This window comes from Urocampus carinirostris, chromosome 20 (assembly GCF_059441175.1).
Source record: "Urocampus carinirostris isolate Australia breed hairy pipefish chromosome 20, RoL_Ucar_1.0, whole genome shotgun sequence".
In the NCBI taxonomy this organism is placed as follows: Eukaryota; Metazoa; Chordata; class Actinopteri; order Syngnathiformes; family Syngnathidae; genus Urocampus; species Urocampus carinirostris.
In genome coordinates this window covers 6,858,246-6,884,942 of record NC_142368.1, presented here as the reverse complement: position 1 = coordinate 6,884,942, position 26,697 = coordinate 6,858,246, and the positions used below count along the sequence as shown (strand labels likewise).

General features: G+C 41.2%; 1 protein-coding gene and 1 long non-coding RNA gene across 2 annotated transcripts in view; both read left to right on the top strand.

Annotated features, from left to right (window-relative positions):
- Window positions 1-3,756, top strand: part of lrfn5b (leucine rich repeat and fibronectin type III domain containing 5b) — a 40,216-nt gene extending 36,460 nt beyond the window's left edge. The window contains exon 7 of the mRNA XM_088325109.1: window positions 1,836-3,756. Within this exon, the coding sequence (XP_088181235.1) occupies window positions 1,836-2,528 (693 nt within the window). The 3' untranslated portion in view covers window positions 2,529-3,756. The remainder of the gene's footprint in view (window positions 1-1,835) is intronic.
- LOC148346107 (uncharacterized) overlaps window positions 1-26,697 on the top strand; it is a 255,697-nt gene that overhangs the window by 162,334 nt on the left and 66,666 nt on the right. The window lies entirely within an intron of this gene.

The window sequence follows — 26,697 nt, the reverse complement described above, 5'->3', positions numbered from 1 at the left end:
TCTTGTTGCCAACATGGTACTTCCACTAAAAAATGTGATTAAATATAGTTGTGTATCGTGCAACCGACTAAATAAGCCTCCCAAAATGTTAGTATTATGCGACGAAAGATACCAGGAAAAAAAAGAAATGGAAAACTTGTGAAAGAATTGTTGTAAAAACAAATGACGATTGTAGGCCGTACAACCTTTGCAATAATACATTAGTCAATTCATTCAAATATGAAAAATAAATTTGCATTGCCGGAAACAGCAAAATGTAACGTGATGTCAAATTTTGGACATGTTTGATAATGATTTAGTTGCCACACTTGGGATTATGGTTGCTCACTGTTGTTTCAAGCGTTGCTCAACGACTTTGTGTGAACGCTCAGACCCGTGGAAAATTACAGGGAACATTGCTCACGAGCCTTTAAAAGGGTTTGTTCTTTGGTTTCAAAGTATAATAGAGTATTCAATTGTAAGAAAAAAAGAAGGGTTTCTACTTCACAGATTTTGTCTATCACGGCTTTTTTTGTTAAGAAATGTAACTACCACGAAAAATAAGGGATGACAGTATTCAAAATACAATCATTTAGGCTTGAAAAGAAAATTACTGTGTATTTGTGTACTTCCTAGAAACATATATAGTATATTAAGCATTTTAGTCTACAAGTGTAATGTTAATGCAAGTAAACATCCTCTACTGCTCATTTTAGGTATATATTTCTTCTTTTAATATATTTTATTACCTTGTACAGCAGTGTTTTTTAACATGTGTGCTGGGGCACACTGGGGTGTCCTGAGACCTTGTCTAGTGTGCCGCAGGATATTGCAATTTTATACTGGTAGAAAAACATGCCATTGTTCAGTATTTTTTTCTTTCTTCCAGTGATCAGCCGAGTAACTGTCACCGTTTTTTTAATCGTATAATAATCATCTGCACAGTACTAAATAAATGATTTGATTTAATTAAGCAACAAAAATAAGAAAAGAAATAAAATCAAGTTAAAATACGCAAATAATTTTGCAGATTTTAATTAATCTCCTATTTATTACTATAAAAAGTGTTTATGCTGATTTGAAAATATAGTAAAACTGTTCAAAAATACAGTAAAATCTAAAATTACAGCAAAATAATTCGCCAAAACTTCTATTACCTCCTAAACCACGGAAACGACAAATTACGTCACTTTAGGCAACATCATAATTTAAGCGTTTAAAAAAATACGAAACTGGTGCAGGGAATTAATTGTTAATTGTTATCCTATTTTCACAAAAGGTTGCTCAATTTAAGAAACATTTTTCAACGAGGTAATTAAAAAAAAGATCAACCATCCACTAGAGAAGATAATCAGGTTAATTTATGTATAAAAGTTTTAAATGCCAATTATTCTTCTTAATTTTGGCTTTTTTTCTGGTCTAGTTTGACATACATTGCAGATTGATTTATAATTCTGAGTAAATGTATCCTACAGTGATTGTAACTATCGTTTTTACTCGGAAAAAAAATCATTCTTACCTCATTGGCGAAAAAGGTAACTAATTTTAAGACATTTTATCTTATTTTTCTCGTAAAATAAGAAAATGTAAACCTAAAATAAGCTTATCCAGACGTTTTGACCGTGTTACTTATTTAAGGTCATTTTTAAAGTGAAAGTGTGTAGTATTTAGTGCCTCCTATTGGTAAAAAAAAACATTGATTTGAATACTCGGAAAAATAACATAAAATAGCATTTTCTGTCTTAACGAAGCCTATGATTTCAAATGTGATTGTATACCGTTACGAAGAATAGTTTGACTTATATGCACGTATAAATAATTTTGTCCAGTAGATAACCCTGTCAATGATCTCACAGGCTCTAGAGATGGGCGACATTCGTTCCCTGAGCAGCGACGGGCAACTCCAGGGCTGCGGACTCCCCAAATCTCTTTCAAAACAAGTCCTTCGTCCAGAGAAGAACGACAAGGAGTGTCTGCACGTCGCTTTACCGCCTCTGGAGCCGACCAAGCAGCGAGCGCCCATCGTGATTGCCGCGGCCAACACGGGCACTACTAAACCCTCCCTGCCCGACTGCACCGTGACCACCTCGGCCGCCAGCCACAGTTGGCACCCGGCTTCCCCAAGGGTGAAGCGTACCATTGCCCCGTCGAAACCATCCGAACCCTGGCGGGGCGAGGCCCAGGCGGACGTGGAACTCAACAACGTCAACCGGAATAACTCATCTGGGCCCAAGGTGCCACCTATGGTAACCCGTGCCCAGGCGCCTAAATGGACTGCAGCACCCAGGGTTCCACGTGCACGCCAGGCTCCTCGGCAGTACATGACCGTTCCGGCTGGGGCTGTCCGGGTCAACCGCAGGCACTCCCTTAACGCAGACTCCTCCAGGGAGCGCTTGTACGTGGCGTACCCTAAAACAGGGGCTAGCTTGCGCTCGAAGCGAAGCCTGTCCATGAGCGGCGAACTACCACAGATGCACAACGCCACAAACATTCAACGGGTCCGCGACAAGCTGTCCCGCTCCGAATGGCTACTGGAGAGCACCTTATGATTTGGGATTTACTAACGGATTTTCCCTGAAATGGATTTGTGGCCCCTTTCACAGGGGAGTTGCTTGCCTTGTCTGTGGTGTCGGAACTCTCACCCACCTGGGGGCTGGTTCTGCAAGGTCGGGTATACAAGCAGGACCCGCCGTTGTTTTATACGCTATAACCAATCGACGTCTTCTTCACAAGTGGACCAAGAGAAGCACAACATGTATAAAAGGAGCCCCTGTACAAAGATTTTTTTTGAGGCGTATAGCACAAAGACAGCCATGCGTTTATTTAAGATGCTAGAAATCTGTCTTAAGATCCTAGTATGCTCTTGTCCTCGTTTGTAAGACAATTCAGCGTCCGAGTAGAATGACTGTCTTGCGAATAAAGCGAGTCTATCAAATAAAGGCTTCTCTAATGTCTTTTAAGAAGTCATTCCGTCTCCTTTATAGCCACAAAAGCACATGACGAGTACAGTCCTTCTCATCCTCCAAAGACAATTGAGCTCACTAAAAACACAACTAGGCCACACTAATGAGACGGCTGTTTCTTGTCAGTAGAGGGAGGATATTGAACTGAATATCGTTGCCATCCATTTCAATGTCCAGGACTATGATCGGTTCACTTGAACTAAGAGCAATAGTAGGACCTATGTTCGAGTGCACCGTAGTAAGACTAACATGCTGAATTGTCTTACGAGTGGGGCAAATGAGCAAACTAATACAGGGACCTGAAAATTGATAGCGAGGAAGGGGAATACATTCCCAAATGGCTTTCAATTGGCCACCCTTATTGTCATTCTGAATGCAGTAACCCGGACACTCTGTACGATAAAGACAGACGAGGACTGTGAGTGACCTTGCTGTGTTTTTTTTTTCTAGGTGGAGATAATGAATGTGCTTTTACATCCCAGACGCAGCACAATGCAGCATTTTTTTTTTCTGTGGCATGAGTCAACTCAGCCTGATACTGCCCTCCGGTTGCAATCGATCATGTCGATTTTATCACATAATTACGTAAAGAGCCGACGGCACGTGACGTTTTGTGGGGACAAGCTTCAGACGAATTGAGACATTAACATGCCCCTCCCTCCCATTTTTTTCTTTATAACGTAGTATCACGCGGATGTAAATTACCTTGAAAGAGGAACGAGCACAACTGGGTATTGGGAGGGGGTCAACTCTTGATTTTGCTGTTGTTTCTGTTTGATGTTTAAAAGTTAAATAAAAGCGGTGATACAAGGGATATTCTTCTTGTCCGATGCAAAAATGTGTGTATTAAACGAGTTTTTTTGGGGGGAGTGGTTCTCCTGTCACTGGTGATCTGGCTCAGGTTTGGACCGCCGGGTGTGTTGTTTGGTGTGTCGTTTACATAAGCGGAGCAACATCAAAATGTCAGCGAGTCAAAAGTTCAATTCGTGTTAAGTATGTGACTCAGTGTTTCGTGAAGGCATCAGTTGTGGAAACAAAACAAGAAAACCGAAAAGGGTTTCGGATCGTTGCAGAATTGCCGACAAATGATAAAGGTTAAGACTGGGCCGAAGGTTTATTGGAGGTTAAGATTAATATGAAAGGGATTTTTTGACTCTAGTATAAGCCAACCCTTCCCTTCCCATTAAAGTAGGATGGACGCCTCCGTGAATTTGTTTGACATTCTGGTTGCGAGACATGACGGGTAAAACAAACGCTAGAGTGAAGCAGTTCTGTTGGGGTTTTTATTACAATAAAAACAATGAAAACATAGTATTCTGTGAGTACAGAACAAGCCTGTAACGGTTTCACAAGTGGAACACGGTTGTAATATGAGGTTTATGACAAAACCAAAACATAAGTCAGTGGAATATTGCCCAAATCCCAGCTTCAAACCATTCCCTCTTCCAGACTGAATCCTGCAGTTGGTTTGATAATATTAAAGGATAGACGCCTCCAACAGTAAATTGGACCATCTTTTAGAACAATGTAGAGACTGTATAACGACTTGACGAATGATACATTACCAGCTCAGTAGCCTAGATGGTAGTGTGCCCGCTTTGAGACTGGGAGGTCGCTGGTTCGCGCCTCGACCGAGACATACCTAATTGGTATAATGGCGGCGCCCTCTGGCTGCGGCTGCATCGACTCGCTACAACGGGTCAGATGTATCGACATTTCGTTCTGTGTACATTGGTACAAAGAATGACAATACAAAGGAAATTATTATTATTATTATTAATACATTAAGTAAATGAAGTAAGTAAATAACTTCATTTAAATATATGAATAATCAAAAGGTGCATTAATTACCACTTAATAAATGATGGAAAGAAGTGACTGAAATACAGTGGGACCTCGGTTATCGCGGTTAATGGGGACCAAAACCACCCGCGAAAAATGAAAATCCGCGAAGTAGCGGCGCACCTTAAAAAAAAAAAAAAAAAACATTCTTTTTTTTTAAATTGTATTATTATTATTTTTTAGACCCGGTTAATGGGGAGCAAAACCACCCGCGAAAAGTGAAAATCTGCGAAGTAGCGACGCCCCTTCAAAAGTTTTTTTAATTATTATTTTATTTTATTATTATTATTTCTTAGGCCCGCGAAGCTCTGAATCCGCGAACGTCGAAGCGCGAAGTAGCGAGGTCCCACTGTAATAAAAACATTATCGCTGAAAATTCATACAATTCCTAAGTAATCTGTGGTTCATAGTGACCTGTTTAGGTGTAACCTCTTGTGGGCAAATGACACTTCATGGGACAATGCCATACAAACTAATGAGGGGTGCTGTTAATTACAATGGCAAAGCGAAGGCACCAGAGAGCATTGTCGGCATCATTTTTAAGCAGACTTGATGTAAAACATGGCATCAATTTCAAGCATTTACAAACACTTCACCTAGAATTCACAAAAAAATTCAAGCATTCAAGGATTTCATCACCTTTACGAACCTACAGACTTTTAGAGCGCTCGTCTTGGGATCAAGAGATTGCAGTTCGAATCCCGGCTTGTCCGTGTTACATGTCGAAGTGTCCTTGGGTAAGACACTGAACCCCTAACACCCCCAATAAGCAGGTTAGCGCCTTACATGGCTGCACGGCCGCTACTGGGAAATGTGGAGCACATTGTAAAGCGCTTTGGAAAGTCTTGACTTGAAAAGCGCTATATAAAATGCAGATCATTTTTTTGTACCTTTAATGACCTTTTTATGATGAGAGTTAATGTAGGTTTTTCTTTTTTTCCACAACTTCTTTGATGTTGCACTCGTTTACCGTTTTTCCCAGTTTTGAACTGCAACACAAATAGTGCTGCCTACGGAATGTTTTTTGCCAAAACTCAGGGGAGCACCTTAGGGTTTTGGTTATTGTTTGCACAAGGGTTCATCTTACTGTTTTAGTTTAAACTAGATTTTAGTTCAGTGTAAGACCCGAATGTCCTTTTCCAAACTGCACCGGGCCAAAAATTTAGCCTAGCTTATCCACACGTTTCCTATCGAACATTGAACCGAGACGGCAGCAGCAACCCGACATCAACATGAGCTCATCTCATGTATATTTTTGTCGCCGGATGCTTTCTGATTGATTCCAACATGCGCTCTGCCTCTCGCAGCGGGGAGTCCCAGGGGGCCTATAATACATACAGTCGTTCGGGTTCGGGCAGGGGGGGCACGCATGTACGACAAAGCATCACTTTCATCCTCGCCAGCTGGTTGCTACCATGTTTATTCAGCATTAGAAGCTCATTAGTACTGATTAAAATGCTAAGGAGAATGGCCGGTGCCTCGGTTCATTCTTTGGTGATAGAAAAGCCAGAAGTGGCGTTAAATAATAGATGAGGGCGGGAGGAAGGGGTAAAGCGAGGAGCGGAGAAAAGACGAAGGGTTTTGCGAAACAAATACGGAAAGGAGGAGGAGAAGGAGGAGGGGAGCTTGGAAAAAGAGGCCACAGGGGGAGCGAGAGAGAATGTGAAATAGGAGGAGGAACATCTTTTCGCATCCTTCTTGTGCAGCCGGAGGCTTCTCGGCATCAGGGCAAGCGCCCAAAGCCAAGTAACGGAGGAGGGGGATGACCTTATTTAAGTGACGGATTTTCGACGGATGGCAAACAAGAGTCTTGGCAGAGTCAATTTAATGCTGTCGGGCATGGGATGGATTTTCTGTTGCGCTTGTGGGCCACATTCCATTTTAAAAACGGACTGATAGATGTGATCATTTTACAGACCGGATTAAAAAAAATGAGCGGTTCTTTTATTGGAATTATGACACCTCGTTTGTGCTGTTTATGAGCATTATAAGTCATGTTTATTTGTATAGCCTTTAATCACAAGAAGTATCAAAGGGCTGTACAGACTACCGACCATCATTTCACCATCCCCTGATCTGAAACCTACATGAGGGCAAGGAAAAACAAAAACTCATGTATAAATGTAAAAAAAAAAAAAAGTATACATATAAGTGTATGTATATATGTATGTTTGTCTGTCCCCGTGTGCCCTGCGATTGGCTGGCAACCAGTCCAGGGTGTCCCCTGCCCACTGCCCTATGATTGCTGGGATGGGCTCCAGCATCCCCGCGACCCTACTGAGGATAAGCGGTGCAGCTGATGAGATGAGATAAATATATAGGGCAGCACAGCGGCGCGGTGGTTAGCGCGTGTGCGGCACAGTTCTTAGGTCATGAGATCGAACCTCCTGTGAAGAGTTTGCATGTTATCCCCGTGCTTGCATGTGTTTCCTCCGGGCACTCCGGTTTCCTCCCACATTCCAAAAACATGCATGTCAGGTTAATTGGCCGGTCAGAATTGTCCCTAGGTGTGAATGAGCGAGCGGATTGTCTGATAAGCGGTGCAGATGATGGATGGGGATACATCCATCCGGAAAAGTATTCACAGCGTTTCACCTTTTCCACATTTTGTTATGTTACAGCCTCATTCCAAATTGTATTAATTTAATCTCTTATCTCAAAATTCTACACAAAATACTCCATTATGACAATGTGAAAAAGTTTTTTTTTTAACTTTTTTTGAATTTATTAAAAATAGAAAACTAAGAAATCACATTGACATAAGTATTCACAGCCTTTGCTTAATACTTTGTTGATCCACCTTTGGCAGAAAATACAGCCTCAAGTCTTTTTGAATATGATCCCACAAGTTTAGCACACTTATCTTTAGGCAGTTTTGCCCATTCTTCTTTGCAATAAGTCTCAAGCTCAATCAGGTTGGATGGGAGACGTTTGTGCACAGCCATTTTCAGATCTCTCCAGAGATGTTCGATCGGATTCAAGTCTGGACTCTGGCTGGGCCACTCCAGGACATTCACGGAGTGGTTCTGAAGCCAATCTTTTGAGATTTTGGCTGTGTGCTTTGGGTCGTTGTCCTGCTGAAAAATGAACATTCGCCCCAGCCTGAGGTCAAGAGCGCTCTGGAGCAGGTTTTCATCCCGGATATCTCTATATATTGCTGTATTAATTTTTCCTTCTATCCTGACTAGTCTGCCAGTTCCTGCTTCTGAAAAACATCCCCACAGCATGATGCTGCCACCACCATGCTTCACTGTAGGGATGGTATTGGCCTGGTGATGAGCGGTGCCTGGTTTCCTCCAAACATGGCGCCTGGCATTCACACCAAAGAGTTCAATCTTTGTCTCATCAGACCAGAGAATTTTGTTTCTCATGGTCTGAGAGTCATTCAGGTGCTTTTTGGCAAATTCCAGACGGGCTTCCATGTTCCTTTTAGTAAGGAGTGGCTTTCGTCTGACCACTCTACCATACAGGCCTGATTGGTGGATTGCTGCAGAGATGGTTGTCCTTCTGGAAGGCTCTCCTCTCTCCACAGAGGAACGCTGGAGCTCTGACAGAGTGACCATCGGGTTCTTGGTCACCTCCCTGAATAAGGGACCTTCAAAAGCAGCAGAATTTTTTCTGTATCCTTCCCCAGATTTGTGCCTCAGGACAATCCTGTCTCGCAGGTCTACAGACAGTTCTTTTGACTTCTTGCTTGGGGTTTGTGCTCTGACATGCACACTCAACTGTGGGACCTTATATACTGTAGACAGGTGTATGCCTTTCCAAATCATGTCCAATCAACTGAATGTACTGCAGGTGGACTCCAATTAAGCTGTAGAAAGATCTCAAGGATGATCAGTGGAAAAAAGATGCACCTGAGCTCAATTTTGAGCTTCATGGCAAAGGCTGTGAATACTTATGTAAATGTGATTTCTTGGTTTTCCATTTTTAATAAATTCAAAAAAAGTAAAAAAAAAAAATTTTCACATTGTCATAATGGAGTATTTTGTGTAGAATTTTGAGATAAGAGATTAAATTAATACAATATGGAATGAGGCTGTAACATAACAAAATGTGGAAAAAGTGATGTATATATGTATGTATGTAGATATATATACAAAGGAAAATATAGAAAAAAATGGGAAAGTTTTTTTTAAATGCGAGTATGCAGGCAGGGGTTATACCTGTAGTTGATCATTTTAATGAGAGCTAACAATTAAACTTTATTTTCTTTGATTGACAATGGCATTTACCTAGGTTTTGGTAGGTTGTGTTTCATTGGCATTGTTATAAATTAAAGCAACACTGTGTAAAATTTGACCACCAGATGTCACTGTATTGTAAAGTGGAAAAGAGCTACAACGCACAAGGAAGAATCTACACTAAAGAGACTCAAAGTGACCATGCTGCATTATCTTTTCTTCTTTTTTGCCAAGCCTTTCACAAAGTATTGGGAAATTTGGGGGTACTGGTAGCAGCAAAATGGCGGGCAATCATATCAGATCCCTCTAGGTGGGCATCATAATTTGTAGAATACATACAAATTTCCTGACTGATATTCACATGTTAATTCATGTATTTTTTTTTTTTTTTTCCAGGGAAAATTGTTTTACCACTAGAAGGCACTAAATATATTGCGTTTTTTGAGTTTTTCCTTGCCCTCATGTAAGTTTTAGATCAGGGGATGGTGTAATAATAATCAGTAGTACTCAATAATCTGCAGCCCTTTGAGACTCCTTGTGATTAAGGGCGTCACAAATAAACTTGATTTGACTTAAAAATTACACAATGTTAATTTAACAGTAAAAAAACACATCAAATAATTAGTTTACTTATATTTTATTATAGAAATATTAATAAACGAATCAACTTTATCAAAGACATTAAATGTATATACATTTTTTTGTAATTATCATTTTTAATTATTATTATTGACATTAAGTTAGGTCATGGCAACCTGTGTTAAAATTGGAACCGTCCTTAATTAACAGTATTAACACGTATAAAATAATCTGTTTTATTATAGTATTAATAATATACAAACAATAAATTTCATAAAACACACTAAATGTGTAGTACCGTATTTTCCGCACTATAAGGCATACCTAAAAGCCTTTATTTTTTTCAAAAGCTGACCATGCGCCTTATAATACAGTGCGCCTTATTTATGGATCCATTTTAAAGTTGCAAAGTTTTCCAACTAACTTGCAGCCGCCGACTAGATTTTCCCCCGAACGCGGTGAATGCTGGGATTTATTTACCGGCGTTTCATTGGCTAACCAATGTGTCAATCATCATTTGCATCGATCACTATTGGCTAAAGTTATTCGGAGGTCAAGGGGAGGATCCTTTTTATCATTTACAGGCTGGCATTGGCTTGAACGGCAAAACAAAGCCTGCAATTGGCCGAAAAAGATGAATGCGTATAGCACGTGGCTGACGGCATACAAAAAGCATTTTTTTACTATTTTGTATTTGTAAATATTTTATTCTCCTGGATTTACTAAACTCACGGGTATAAGAGGACCACGGCTGCACATTATTATGAACACAACGACTTCGGTGAGCTACCCTGGCTATATATATTATCCCTGTATCTTGTTTCAGACTGAACTCGATGTTTCTGTGATAAGCGGTGCAGATAATGGATGAAATGGAGTGTCTATTTTTAAATTAAACTCAATTCCAAATGTTTATTGTCATATATACAGTAAAGTTGCGAGCGAAAAAGAAAATAGAAACTAAGGAATGGTTGTCATTTCTTGAATCCCAAGACTTTAACCTTCCGAATGATGGAACAATGCATTTGAGTGACATTGTACGGACACCGCATCCGCACGTGTTCTCGACACGTATTTGTCTTTGCAAGCTTTGGGAATGTTAAGGGGGTAATAAGTTGGACTAAACTATCTGACTGTTTTGTCCACGTCCCATTGTAGCGCCTTATAATCCGGTGCGTCTTATGTATGTCAAAAATAGGAACAAAAACAATTTTTTGGGGGTGCGCCCTATAACCCGGTGCGCCTTATAGTGCGGAAAATACGTTAATATTTACTTATAATTATTATTGATGACATTTAACTACAACATGGCAGCGTCCTTTGTTTACAGTATTAAGACATAAAATAATCAGTTTTACTAACATTTTATTAAAGTATTAAGAATAAGTTATGGGCATATCTTATCAAGCACATTAAATGGATATTCATTTTGAGAGCTTATCATTTTTAATTCTAATACTGTAATAATTATTTATTAACGAAAATAAATCGGATTTTAAAATATTTTACTCGTATTGTGCTTTTTAAATTCTATAACGGTAGAAGACCGTATTTTGTGGACTATAAATGTGTATATATAATTTGCCAAAAATTCGGATATGTGCTGATAGAGTAGAGGGGAATAACCTTGGAAATGTAAAATTACAATGAAATTCTTCTACATACCTGAACCATTTATGAATAAATCTAGTTAATTAAGTTGTGAAACCAGACCACCTAGTAATAAAGTACTATTCTTTTTTTAATAGAACCCTTGCTCTAACTGAAACTTCCTGTTCCTTATAGTCTGGCGCGCCTTATATATGCAAAAAATATAGGAATATTTTGAGGGTACACCTTATAATCAGGCAGCACGGCGGCGCAGTGGTTAGCGCTTGTGCGGCACAGTTCATGTCATGGGAACCTGTCGTGGGTTCAAATCCAGCTCCAGACTTTCTGTGCGGAGTTTGTATGTTCTCCCCGTGCTTGCGTGGGTTTCCACCGGGCACTCCGGTTTCCTCCCACGTTCCAAAAACATGCATTTCAGGCGAATTGGCCGGTCCAAATTGTCCCTAGGTGTGAATGAGCGAATGAGTTGTCTGTCCCTGTGTGCCCTGCGACTGGCTGGCAACCAGTTCAGGGTGTCCCCTGCCCACTGCCCGGAGATGGCTGGGATGGGCTCCAGCCTCCCCGCGACCCTAATGAGGATAAGCGGTACGGCTGATGAGATGAGATGAGACCTTATAATCAGCTGTGCCTTGTATTCAGGAAAACTTACATATTATATACTATATTATGCATTTTTCCTTTTCATTCCACGATTCACACGTGCTTTCATTTTGAAGTAGCAAATGATCCACATTAACTAGAGGAATAGATGGAAAGAAACCTAAAAATTGCAAAAGTTTCGGACTCTGATCGTGTCCTTCGGGGGTTGTCTCCATGGCGACGGCTAAAATGAAATTCCTAGCGCCGTATCTCAGTTCATGGGAAGAAAAAAATGGAAAGAAGCCGACCCCAACCGAGCTGGCTAAGCAATAAGTGCTAGCCGGCCATCGCAACTGCACTGTAATGTGACCATTGCCATGACAACAGCCTGAGGTGAAAACGTACTGATGATGTGTTCCAAAGGCTGAATTCAAACCGTTCGTAGGATCGTAAAATTCTGGGCGTTTCAGATCCATGGGAGGATTAGACCAGGCGAGTCAAACTCATTTGAGCTCGGGGCTCACATGGTAAAAAAAAATTTTTAAGAGTGAGCGAGAAAGAGACACAGAGAAAGAGAGACAGAGAGAGAAAAAAGGAGAGACAGGGAAGAGAGGGAGAGAGACAGAAGGGGAAGGAAATGAAGAAAGAGGGAGGACGATAAAAAAGCGGAGACAGAGAGAAAGATCAAGAGAAAAAAGAAGAGGAGAGAGAGTGAAAAAAAAGAGAGAAAGCGATGGAGAAAGAAAGAGAAGGAGAGATAAGAAAGGTTGAGAACATAGAGACAAATAGAGAACGGTTGAGGGAGAGAGAGAAAGAAGGAGAAAGAGCAAAAGAGACAGAGATAAAAAGGAGAAAGAGGTAGACAGAGAGAGAGAACAAGAGAAAGGGAAAAAGAAAAATAAAGAGAAAGGAAGAAAGACAGAGAAAAAGAGAGAAATCGAAAAAAGAAAGACAGAGTTAGAGAAAAGAGAGAGACAAGGAGACGGACAAAGGAATAGAGAGGAGAGACTTGGAGACAAAGAGAGAAAAAGAAGAAAAGAGAGAGAGAAAGAAAGAGAGAGAACGAACAAACAAACAAAATTAACAAACAAAGAAAGGGATTAAGGGAGAAAAAGAGAAAAAGAGAGACAAAGAGCAAGCGTGAGAGTGAGGGAAAAAGTAAGAGAGAAAATAAAGACATAGACAGAGAGAAAAGGAAGAGAGAAAGCGAGAGAGAAAAAGAGAGTAAGAGAAATAATGAGAAAGAGTGAGAGTGAAAAAGAGACTAAGAGAGAAAAGATAAAGAGAGAAACAAAGAAAGTAAAAGCGATACAGCAACAGTTGCTTTGGGATCGGCTCCTGTCTTTGTTGACATCAAGTGGACACATTCAAAACCAGGGATGGGTAGGGTTACTTTAACTGGATTACTTTCAATAACTTTTGGATTACTCCAATACCAAATATGCTAATAAAAGATAAAATAAACTAAATATGAATCAAATGATGGGCAGCACGGCAGCGCAGTGGTTAGCGCTTGTGCGGCACAGTTCATGTCATGGGAACCTGTCGTGGGTTCAAATCCAGCTCCAGACTTTCTGTGCGGAGTTTGTATGTTCTCCCCGTGCTTGCTTTCCTCCGGGCACTCCGGTTTCCTCCCACATTCCAAAGACATGCATTTCAGGTGAATTGGCCGGTCCAAATTGTCCCTAGGTGTAAATGAGCGAATGAGTTGTCTGTCCCTGTGTGCCCTGCGATTGGCTGGCAACCAGTTCAGGGTGTCCCCTGCCTACTGCCCGATGATTGCTGGGATGGGCTCCAGCCCCCCGCGACCCTACTGAGGATAAGCGGTACGGCTAATGAGATGAGATGAGATGAGATGAGATGAATCAAATGATGACTCACAACACGTGGTAAGCTTTCTCTACTGGATTTGATCTCTTTGATCTCCGGCAAAACTAACATAAAATGCGACAGAAACAAAACGAAAATAAATCCAAACAGCTTGCCAACATCATTTTTGCCATTCCATGTATTCCGTTACTCCCCGAGCCTGCACAAAATTGAGTCATTTTATTCATATTTAGTTTATTTTGTCTTTTATTAGCATATTTGGGATTGGAGTAATCCAAAAGTAATTGAAAGTAATCAAGTTAAAGTAACCCTACCCAACCCTGTTTAAAACCGAAGCTCATTTTTCTCTCGCTCTTCTCTCGGTGTCGTCTCGCGGGCCTGATTAAAACCCTTGGCCAGAGCTGGCACGCGAACCGCATTTTGACACCCCTGGTTTAGACTAGAGATTTAGATAGGACGATGGCAAACTGCAAGGCATTCCGAAGGGGCCAAAACAGGTTGGAAAATTGGTTATCAAGCTGAATTTATTCTTGCACAATCTCTAACCTTGCGCACACTCGGGGCCGTCTACCAGCCGATCGTAAACAAACACGCTATTCCAAAACCGTGGCCCGCAGCCTGCCTTTGATGTCGGGTTTGGAAAAAAAAAGAAAAGTAAATCCTCTAACCTCACACTTTTCTACCTGACACAAACACGGCAGACGACGGGGCACTCTGCAGCAGCAGCCACACGAGCGCACTTTCAGCCGCTAAGCTTGAGTACCTGACTAACAGTCTGTCACTAATGTGACGGATAACTGCTGAGGTGACCGAGGGTGGTCTCCTTCTCTGATGGAAGGGGCGGAGCTTCGGTCAATCCCTTGAGACGAGGTCGTCATGGAAAAGGATCCGCGACTAGGAGGATGTTAGAATCCATGTCGTCATTTTCCTTACGGGTCTGAGCGTTCGCACAAAGTCGGTGAGCAACGCTTGAAACAACAGTGAGCCACCATAATCCCAAGTGTGGCAAGATAAATAATTATCAAACATGTCCAAAACCTGACATCAAGTTACATTTTTGAGTTTTTGGCAATGCAAAATTATTTTTCTCTTTTGAACGAATTGACTCATATACTATTGCAAAGGTTGTACGGCCTACAAATGTCGTTTGTTCTTACAATTCTTTCACAAGATATCCATTTCTTTTTTTTTTTCCTGATATATTTTGTCGCATAATACTAACATTTTTGGGGGCTTATTTAGTCGGTTGTAAGATACAGAACTGTACTTAATCACATCTTTTAGTGGAAGTACAATGTTGGCAACAAGATTGATTTGGTATAATTGGAAATGATTTGAATGCAACACAAACTTTCTTCTTTTTTCCGTGTTTTTTTCAACTTTTTTTAAAATTCCTTTAAAAAAATCTCATTGTGTTTATTTTTTCCGAGCTGTTACTTTTTTCTTTTTGTTCTCTATTTACTTTTTTCCTACATTTCTTTCTTTTCTTTATTTCTGGCTTTTTTCTGAAATTTTCCTTCTTTTTTTTTCTCTTCCTTTTGTTTCTTTTTTTTCTCAGATTTTCACTACTTTTTCATTTTGGTATTTTTTTTAATTTTTGTTCTATTCTGCCTTTTTTTGAGTCATTTTGTGCATAATTTTCCATAATATTTGGTCATATAGGGATGAAAGAAGCAAAAACAACCTGAAGAGCCGTTTAGGACCTGAAAGAGCCGGTTCCTTTTAGTGAGCCGAGCCGAAGAAGCCGGTTCTTGAAAAACTCCACTGACTTTACTCAACTTCGTTCTACTTCGACCTTGACTTAATATAATTGGAAATGATTTGAATGCAACACAAACTTTTTCTTCTTTTTTCTGTGTTTTTTTTCTAATCGTTTTTAAATTCCTTTAAAAAAATGTCATTGTGTTTATTTTTTCCGAGCTGTTACTTTTTTCTTTTTGTTCTCTATTTACTTTTTTCCTACATTTCTTTCTTTTCTTTTTTTTCTGGCTTTTTTCCTTCTTTTTTTCTCTTCCTTTTGTTTCCTTTTTTTTTCAGCTTTTCACTACTTTTTCATTTTGGTATTTTTTTCTTTTTTGTTCTATTCCCCCATTCTTTTAAGTCATTTTGTGCATAATTTTACATAGTATTTGGTCATGTTGGGATTAAAGAACCAAAAGCCAAGTCATTTATTTGTATAGCCCTAAATCACAAAGAGTCAGATTTTGGCTAACCTGCATTGGCTCCCAGTTAGCCTTAGATGTGATTTCAAGGTTCTCTTAGTATTATACAAAATCATACATGGACTTGCTCCCTCTTATCTTTCAGATCTGATTTCCCCCTATGTCCCGGTCCGAAGCCTACGTTCTGAGAGTGCCGGTCTTCTGGTTAACCCAAGAGCAAAGAAGTGTTCTGCTGGTTCGAGAGCGTTCTCCATCCGGGCACCGGTGCAGAGGCAAGGGCCGCTTTATGCTTAAACAAGCACAGTGCGTCCTATCTGAGAGGTAGGATCTGAACCACGGGAGGACGGTTCCTGAGAGACCAATCCATTTTTCCAACCGTTCTAGTAGGAAATTGTGGTGCACTGTATCAAAAGTCGCACTAAGATCCAGCAGCAGCAAAAGTGATGAAGCGCCAGAATCCATTGCCAGTAGGAGATCATTTGTTACCTTGATCAGAGCTGTCGTTTAGGACCCAAAAGAGCAGGTTCCTTTTAGTGAGCCGAGTCGAAGAAGCCGGTTCTCGAAAAACTCTACTAACTTTACTCAACTTTACTCGACTTCATAATACCGCATTTAGTACACAACGTCAGGGGAACCCGTGTATTTTTACCTACATGCACTGTAACTTTGACTTAAGTCGTTTCTTAATTAGTCATTTTGAGCCCTGATTTTTGTGCGCTGGCTAGATTTTCTTGTGCGCTGAGAATGTGCGAGGAGTGCGCAATTGCGCACGCGCGCAGCTTAGAGGGAACACTGGTTAGAATTAGTTAATAATAAAGGGACAGTGTATTATTTGACTAATGCTCGATAGGATTGAGGTCTGGACTTTGGCTTAGCCATTCTAACCACTTTATATTGTTAGTTTTAAACCATTACAATGTAGATTTTGTTTGTCCTGTTGGAAGGTGAACTGCGCCTCCTTCTCAAGTCTCAGCAGACTCCATACAGATTTTCAGCAAGAATCACCCTGTATTTGGCTCCATCCATCTTCCCTTCAACTATATCGATCTTCCCTGTCCCTACTGAAGAAAAGCAACTCCAACACACAAAGCTCTCCCTAACCTTTCCCCGTGATAGCATTTGCCGTTTTCTGTCTGCTCAGAACACAATGCGTGATACGTTGATATCAATTAGAAAATTCGTTGAGTAGTAAACCAGCCGTAGTGCGAAGAAGCGAGGGGTCTCTGTAATTTGAAAGAAATCTTTGAATCCGATGTATCGTATTTTCCGCACTATAAGGCGCACCTAAAAGTCTTAATTTTTTTCAAAAGCTGACCATGCGCCTTATAATACAGTGCGCCTTATATATGGATCAATATTAAGTCGCAAAGTGTTGCAACTAAAGCAAGCAGCCGCCGACTAGATTTTTCCCCGAAAGCGAAGTAGTCCACGGTGTATGCTGGGATTTATATACCGGCGTTTCATTGGCTAACCAATGTGTCAATCATCATTTGAATCGATCACTATTGGCTAAAGTTATTCGGAGGTAAAGAGGGCGGATCCTTTTTATCATTTACAGGCTGGCATAGGCTAAAGGGGCGAAACAAAGCCTGCAATTGGCCAAAAAAGATGAATGTGAATAGCACGTTGGGTTGACGGCACAGAGAAAACAGTATTTTACTTTTCTGTTCTGTATTTGTAAATATTTTACTCTCCTGGATTTACTACACTCACGGATATAAGAGGATTATGGTTGCACATTATTATTGAACACAACGAATTCGGTGAGCTACTCCGGCCATATATTTTCCCAGTATCTTGTTTCAGAGTGATCTAGATGTTTCTGTGATGGGTCTTTTTTTTAATTAAACTCAATTCCAAGTGTTTATTGTCATATGCACAGTAAATTGCGAGCGAAAAAGAAAATAGAAACGAAGGAAAGGTTGGCATTTCTTGAATCCCAAGACTAACCTTCCGAATGATATTTGGAACAATGCATTTGAGTGACATCGTACGGACACCGCATCCGCACGTGTCTACGACACGTATTTGCTTCTTTGCAAGCTTTCGGAATGTTGAGGGGGTAAGAAGTTGGACTGAACTATCTCACTGTTTTGTCGACATTCCCATTGTAGCGCCTTATAATTCGGTGCGCCCTATAGTGCGGAAAATACGGTATTAAGATTTCAGGAATAGAAATACGGTTCAGGTCGCTATTGGCCGACCCCGCCTCCCCACCGGTTTCATTTGAATCAGACACACCTTCTCAGCATTTAAATTCAATTGCCACCTTCATAGCCGTGTCATTTCCCAGTCACTTCACGGCCACCGCCTCGACGAGGGAGACCACTGACGGCAGCAATTGGCTCCGACGTCTTTGTTTTTAAATACATCGGCGGGCCTATTAGAACAAACCGGAGAGGCCGTTTGAATGCCCGGCGTAATAGGAATACTTCATCAAAAGCGCCTTTTAGCACCGTTGGCTGGCCGCCGTTTCATTATCTTCCTGCAGCAGGCGCTCTCATTAATGTCCCCCGCCTGAGAACATTGTTTTTCCCCTCTTCCCTGGGAGAATGCGGCGAAGGAAGCGCCGGGGCCACCGAAAAAACACCCCGCCCTCTATCTCCTCATCTAGGCAGAGGTGGCGACCGACAAAAAATATGTACGGGCAATTATGATGGAGTATGCATTATTGAGAAGAGTAAATGGGTCCAGGATGAACATCCTAGCTCATTAATAGTGAATGCGACTCCTGTTTCTGGGAAAACAGCCGTCTAGGCTGTGAGAGGAGATGGTAAGGGAAATTGAAACGGTCAATTCACGACGGACCCGCCTTGTTTACTCAGCGAGCGACTTGGATTGCTTCGTATTCAATAGACGCGGAGGGGAGCGTCCGGACGGCGATGCTGCAATCATTATTAGCGGTGTCTCCTTTTGTGGTGGTGGATCCCTTAACCACTAGGGTCGTAGGGGCACTATTTCCTGTGGTGTGTCTTGGGCAAGTACAGCCAGGTGGCGCCCATCCCTCTCCAGGCCAACAAATGTTTCCACCCGGTCTCGAACCGGGGAGCCTGTACCTTTTATATTTCAAACCAGACTCTAGAATCCGTAGTTGCAGTTTTGTCTACATATCAAAGCAGTACAGAACACTTACGTATACGCGGTTCAGTTATATTTAACCGAAAAAGCCCCAATCTGTAATATTTGACCATAAACAGCGCTGTGTTGTCTGGTGCGAGGGAGTGCCAGTGCCTCAGAGCACAGCGTAGCAGCAAGTAACCAGAAACCTCTAGGTAGAGATTCCACTACAGTGGAACCTCGGTTTTCGAACGCCTCTCAGTTCGAACAAATCGGAGTAGGACCAAAAATTTTGAGAAATTCTTGCTTCGCTGTTCGGTCAAAAAATCGGAGTTCGAACGCCGGTAACGCGTGAGTGCGTACTCTAGGGTGCGATGCTGAGCGGCGTACGGGTGGAGATCGCTCTTTTCGTGACCAACTGTTATCGCATGCGGATGTGCTTCGTTTTGCTTTGGCTTTTAATATAGGTGTACGAAGTGTTTTAGCCCCTAATTATGCCTCCGAAGAAAGTCAGTGCAAGCAGCAAAGTTGCTACAGGTGAAAAAAGAAAAGTAGTGCGTACAACTATTGCATTTAACAAAGAAATAATAGCACCACCGTCCACCTGCGCCTCCTGCTGACCACCACAAAGGTAAGAAATCCTATTCATAATTCTTTTCTTTATCCATTTTTTTTTTTTTCACACGTTCATGTTAGAGTAATCTTTCGTACGGAAGATTACGATAACGCGAACGTATGATTAGCCTGGGTTAGCTTTATGTTTACGTTAAACATTCAAGGTAAACATTCAGGGTGTTGGAATGGAGCCCAACATTCAGGGTGTTGGAACAGAGCCCCCTTTCCAATGAACCGCTCACCACTTGTTGTGGAGACCCGGGTGCTAAATGACTTGTTAAAGAACTGAACTTTTTATTTTTACACGTTCATGTTAGCGTAATCTTTCGTACGGAAGATTACGATAACGCGAACGTACGATTAGCCTGGGTTAGCTTTATGTTTACGTTAAACATTCAAGGTAAACATTCAGGGTGTTGGAACGGATTAAAACGATTTACATTATTTTTAATGGGAAAAATGATTTCGGTAATCGAACAAATCGGTTTTCGAACCGGGTTCAGGAACAGATTATGGTCGAGAACCGAGGTTCCACTGTATATAAAAGAAATACAAATTTCTTGACCAATGAATCTTTGGTATAATAGTTCCATTCTATTTTATCTAATATTCAAATCAAGTATTTCGTTATTTTGGTGGCCTTTTCCCTTCGTGTGTCTGTTATACCCCATATAAAATATATTTTTCAGAAAGAATTATGTGTATGGCCTATTGAAATACCTATAAGGTATCAAAATACCTAGCATCATTTATGTCGTTTTTTTTATCTTGTATCTACATTATTTATCAAGATATTCATCAAATTTAATTCAGGAAAAAACAATTTTCTGAGCTAGCCATTTTACGTTGGATTTTGAGGTTTTAGTCTAATTTATTGTCAAATTCTGTGCTTTAAAAACGGAAGATATAATATTTCCTGTTTTTCAAAACCAATTTGTAGAAATGATCGAGTTATGAACAAATATGAAATGAAATATAATGTGTACATGCACATGTCCGCGTATATTTATTCATAAACGGAAATGATAAAATCTGGATATATATTTTTTTCTTCTCCTTTTCTCTTTCTTTTTCATATCCTTTTCCTCTTTCCTTTTTCTCTTCTTCTATATTTGTTTCCCAAAAGTATTGCAGAGGAATCAGATTCAAGACTGTAGCAGTAGACACAAAAAAATCAAACCCCTCAATATTTTTTTTTATGCAGGCTTGGCCCCTGTTACAATTTTTTTAACCCAATAGTCCACAAATCAAAAAGCTTGCCTTCCCCTGGGTTAAAACCAGATACGGGGTCTGGAGTTACTGTTTAAAGTTTTTGTTATAGGGATAAATTCATAATTGTGTCCCAGGATGCTCTCTATTTTAACCTTTTTGTCAGCTCAAAGGAAGAAAATTCAATTCGAAAGTGGCCTTGTTTACTTAGCACCCTACAGTGTCTGCTTCAACTCAAACCACAATAAACAGTGCCAAGCGACCCACTCGACGGGTGCCATCCCGCCATCAAGTCCACTTGTATTATAAGGAGGTGAGAAAAAAGGATTTCACACACAGCCAAGATGCAAAGTGAGCAAGCTTCTATGGGATTTTCTGGGTTGCCTTCACAGAGTAGGAGTCAGTGGAGCAAGCCAAAGTGGAAATGCCGGCGGGGTGCGTCTTTTAAAGCCGGGCTGTGTTCAGACACGGTCAAACCAGGGGCGAAACGGTCAACTTGAGGCACTGGACCGCAAATTTTCAAAGAATATTCCAGCACTCTATGCGTACCAATCTTTCTCATAAATACAATGCAAACCTACCCTTAATCAGTTCTCAATATCAAAGCTGTTTGGGGCGGAACACATTAGGTTTGATGAATGTGGCTAGGGGGAGTGCTAGAGAGTCACGCTTGTACCCAAAGGTTTTTATTTTCATAATATTTGTTGGTGTATCATAAAAATGGTGAAAGTAAGGAAAGGTCTGCTTCAAGTACAGTCCAAACCCCAAGAAAGATGAAAAAATACATATATTTGAGCATGCACTTGCACATGCATCATGAACTAATGTTGTGATTATGACTTGCCATGAGATGGCGGCAGAAAGTAAAGTTCCAAATTCAGTACAGCTCCATGAAACATTCATTACTGCCTACACAAGGGGTGTCAAAACTCATATCAACTTGGGGGCCACATGGTAGAAAACATTCTCAGGGGGGGGGCAGACTAGAAAATTAATGCCATAATAAAGGTACATTAGCTAAATTATGATTCGGGGATAAACGATTTGATTACAAAACAATTATTGAGAGTTTTTCTCCTCAATATTTGCTTTCCTTAACCAAGATTTAATTTCTAGGTAGTGTAGGAGCCAAAATAAAATACAATAGAATAGAATATACCTTTATTGTCATCGTTACAAAATGGGTTAACATATTGTGACAATGAAATTGGGCATGACACTCCAGTTTCACACATTCACAGTGAGGTAAAAAGCCAAGAAGATAAAGGAACAGAGAAGATAAGGTTATAAAACAAGGAGGATAAGGCTATAGTTATAATTTACATGATATTTACAAAAGAAATGTCGGCATGTAGGATGTTACATACAGTTGGTATCGTAATACAGTTGGTATCGTAAGGGTTGTGCAATTTTGCATTTGGTGCAAAAGTCAAAAATGGTGCAAAAATGTATGTGTGTGAATGTTATCCCCGTTTTATCCATGGGGGGTGCATGTTAATTTGGAGGTGTATAAAGTTAGCAATGCTTGTGTAGTCTGCCAGGTATTCTACCCGGAAAGGCAAAGGGTTTTGACCGGCCAGAGTAGTGGTAGCCTCCCCCCAAGGAGCCGGCCAGTAACATGAGTGGACGCTTAAAACCCCTCGGTTCTGTCCTGGGAAGCCAGCGAGCAGACGAGAGGTCTGGAGCAAATCTCCTGAGCAGATAAAGAGCCGAGAGGGGCCCAGCTTGCAAGAGGTTTAGCTTACAAGAAAAAAAAAGAGTTCGGAAGTGGCCAGTCAGCCTGGTTCTTACCCAACAAGCCTGAAAAACACAAAGTCCCAACAAAGCATCCATCCATCCATTATCTGCAGCACTTATCCTCAGTTGGGTCGCGGGGGTGCTGGAGCCCATCCCAGCTATCTTCGGGCAGTGGGCAGGGGACACCCTGAACTGGTTGTCAGCCAGACACAGGGCACACAGGGACAGACAATTCGCTCACTCATTCACACCTAGGGACAATTTGGACCGGCTAATCAACCTGACATGCATGTTTTTAGAATGTGGGAGGAAACCGGAGTGCCCGGAGGAAACCCACGCAAGCACAGGGAGAACATGCAAACTCCACACAGGAGGTTCGATCTCATGACCTCAGAACTGCGCCACCGTGCTGTCCCCCAACAAACCAAGCAACCATAAAGTTTCTAGCAAGTCCTGTGAGCAGGCAACCAGAGAACCTTGCTTAGCCGGCATCCAAGCCTGATGGCGCTTGGGGCCAAGTTGGTTGGATCCAGCAAAGAAGCACGGCTTCAAAGCCATGTATTGATTCTGGCCTACAGACTTGAGGACTGCCACTCTACCACCGAGGAAATCAGAACAGCACACCAACATCATAGAATGAAACCAAAGACCATCTCATGGTGTCGGCTATAGATTTTTGTGACTTTAGGGGGAGAATTCTATCAAATAAGGCCAGGGTTCTCTTTCTCTCCAAATGATGCCAGCCAAGATCCTGTCTTCCACCTTTTTTTTGTTTGATTTTTTTTTATCTGTTTTGTTTTGTGTTTTAGTCAAGATTTCTCTGTAGATTATTAGTAAAGAAAATCCAATAAATGTAAGAGTGTGTGTGTGTCTATCAAAAAATAATTCACTTAAAATTGCTGAGTAGCCAATCTTTCAAATGAATTAAAATGCTTTTGAAATGAGATGAAATGATCTGCATTTTATATAGCGCTTTTCAAGTCAATGACGTCCCAAAGCGCTTTACAATGTGCTCCACATTTCCCAATAGCGGCTTTGCAGCCATGTAAGGCGCTAACCTGCTTATTGGGGGTATTAGGGGTTCAGTGTCCTACCAAAGGACACTTCGACATGTAACACGGACGAGCCGGGATTCGAACTGGGATCCCTTGATCCCAAGACGAGCGCTCTACCTCCTGAGCTACTGCCGCCCCATACTTTTCATCCGTTTTCTTGATATTAAACAAGACTTTGATAGAGTTTCCGTAGTGCAGTGGTTAGCACATTCACTTAACACGCGGATGGTCCCTGTGACAGGACCGGGTGGAAACATGATGCCTTGAAAGGGATGGGCGCTGCCAGGCTGTACTTGCCCAAGACACACCACAGGAAATAGCGCCCTTAAGACCCTAGTGGTTAAGGGATTCAACCAGCCAATGAATACAGCAGGGGGTGCTTTGAGAGTGGCGCCTGGCTTTGGCGACTTCCAGTGGACACATAACACGCTGCAGCTCATTTTTTTTTTCTTGTACTGCTCTCAGCATCGTCTTGCAGGCTACATAAAATGATGAGTTTGAAACATCTGACCCGAACTGTTGAGCTGTTTCGGTCCTCTCCATTCGTTTTCGACTCACACGTGCCGCAGGGGTGACGGATGACAAAGAGGCCGTACAGCATTTTACACGGCGACACAGCCGGGCGCTATTAGTGAGAATTTGCCTGATAGCGGCTATCGCTCATCTGGGTCGTTCCCGCGACGCCTGCACTCGGCCGTGATGGATCTATCATCGATTATCCGGTGTCGGGAGATCACAAAGAGAACAAGCCAGAAGAGGAGGGAGGATGTGTGTGCGAGTTGGGGTTGCTCGCTGTTTAAAGCCTCTTTAGCGATGCCATTCAATTCCACTTTTGTGAAAGCGCAGGCTAATCTTGTTAACGGTTCTGACCTTTGCAGTGGGCGGGCAGGGTTAGTGAAGGTCTTCTCTATTGACCTACTACACTCCATCAAAAGCAACAACTTCTATTTCTAACCAGATTTCAAGATTTAAACTAAAAATTGCATTAGATCCAATCCTAGAAGTCTATTTTTTCTATTTGAGAGTCTTGGACGAACTGCTCCCGGCATATCTCATATATTTTAACAAAACATATTTGCTTTTCTGTTGTTGCAATATTTATCATATTTTCCAGAGTATGAATTGCTCCAAAGTAGACAAATAGTCCAAATTATGGAGGGAAAAAAAACATACATCAGTTGTACTGGAGCAGAAATGTATTTTTTGGTGGTCTATGTAACAATGCAGCTAGAATTAGTGAAAACGATTAAGCTAAATATCAGCGTGGAAAACCACGTTAGCACAAAAGAAGACAATGCTAGTGTTGACTATAGAAGATAACGTTAATGTCATGATTGCCGGAGTTAAGACACCGGCGGCAGTCGTGTGGCGCGCTGGAGCGCGCTCCCTGATTGGCTGACGTTTTGTTCTTAAGCGGTCAGCGCCCAGACCAGTTTGTCCGAACGTACCTCTGTGTTCCTGTGTGTTTCGCCAGATTGTCAAGTACTAAAGACTACTCTCTGTTTTGATTCCTGCCTTCAGTTCCAACCTGTTTCTGCCCCGCGTTACGACCTTCTCTCCTGCCCTGGCCATCGACCTGCCCGCTAAGATTGAACCTGCTTACCTGTCACGGAACTCCCGTTCCGTCCAAACGCTGCTAGCGACCGACGTCCACCGGCTTCGTAAGCCCGCTCTGTCAACTAGCCAATAAAGATTCCTTTCAAACGTACGCATTTGAGTCCGAGATTCCATTCTGGGTTCTGATAGTTACATTTCGACATGGAAGATGAAATTAGCTTTCCATCTAGATTGTAAACGACGTTAGCCTAGAACAATTTGACACTAGCTTTTTACCTAGAATAAGACTATAGTACGCTAGTTTATGGGCTAGAACGACATTCTTCCGGACAAAGAAGGCAACAACACCAATTTTTCGCAGTTGAAGAACATTAAGATTTCCGCGCAGAAAAAGACGCTAGTTATGAACGTTTGTTACCTCCTGTCTCGATTACTGTAATGCACTACTCTCCGGTCTCCCGAAGTCCAAATACAAGAGCCTTCAGCTGGTAAAAAATGCTGCAGCGAGGCTTTTAAATAAGACAAGAAAGTTTGATCACATTACCCGGATTTTAGCTAACCCGCATTGGCCCCCTGTTAGCTTTAAAATGTGATTTTAAGGTTCTGTTGGTATTATACAAAATCATACGTGGACTTGTTCCCTCATATCTTTCAGATTTAATTTCCATCTATGTTCCGGTCCGGAGCCTTCCCTCTGAAAATGCTGGTCTACTAGTGATCCCAAGATCCAAGAAGAAATCAGCTGGTTCCAGAGCGTTTTCCATTCAGGCCTCGGTGCTGTGGAATGCTCTTCCCCCTGAGGTTCGATCTGTAACCTCAGTGGAAATGCTTAAATCTAAACTTAAAACACAGTTCTATTCTCTAGCATATGAATAACCTATATTTTATTTTGACAATATCTGTGTATTATTTGCCCTCATGTAGGTTTTAGATCAGGGGATGGTGTAATAATAGTCTATAGTTTGCAATAATCTGTGCAGCCCTTTGATACACTTTGTGATTAAGGGCTATAGAAATAAACATGACTTGACATGACATGACGTTGAAGACGCCATTGTTAACTTTCAGTATAGAGATATTAGCTTAGTATCCAGAAGAAAACCGCTTAAGCTAACAGTGCAGAAAAACAATGCAAGTTTTTGGCATAGAACAAAGTGATGGTAATTCTGAGCATAGATGAATATGACGCTAACTTTCCACCTAAAATACTATGCAAGTTTCATCGAAGATGCCACTAGTTTTTGACAAAGAAGAATCTAACACTAATGCTTTGCAGTAGAAGAAGAATTAGAAAGATTTTTATGCAAAAAGTTTTCAGAATAAAAGAGGATGACAATAGCTTTTCACCTAGAAAAAGACTATGCTGGTTTTTGTTATAAAGACGTTTGTTTTAAGGCATAGAAGAAATTGAGGACTGTAGTCACTCTTAGAAAAAAATCGACACAAGTTTTCAGGGAAGTAGAAAATTACATTCGTGTTCCGCACAGAAAGGACGGAAGTGTTTGCCATAGAAGACAACAACTCTAGTTTTAGTTGTATAAGATAATTAAGATTTCCGTGCAGAAGAAGAGGGCACTAATTGTGAGTGTTGGAGATAACATTAGTTTACAGCGCAGAAGAAGACAAGGCTAGTTTTTAGCATAGAAGAACACTATTTTTTGGATAGCACAGTAGAAGCTAACGCTAGCATTTTTACCAGAGAACAATGATGCTAGTTTTCTGCAGAGAAAATATAAATCCT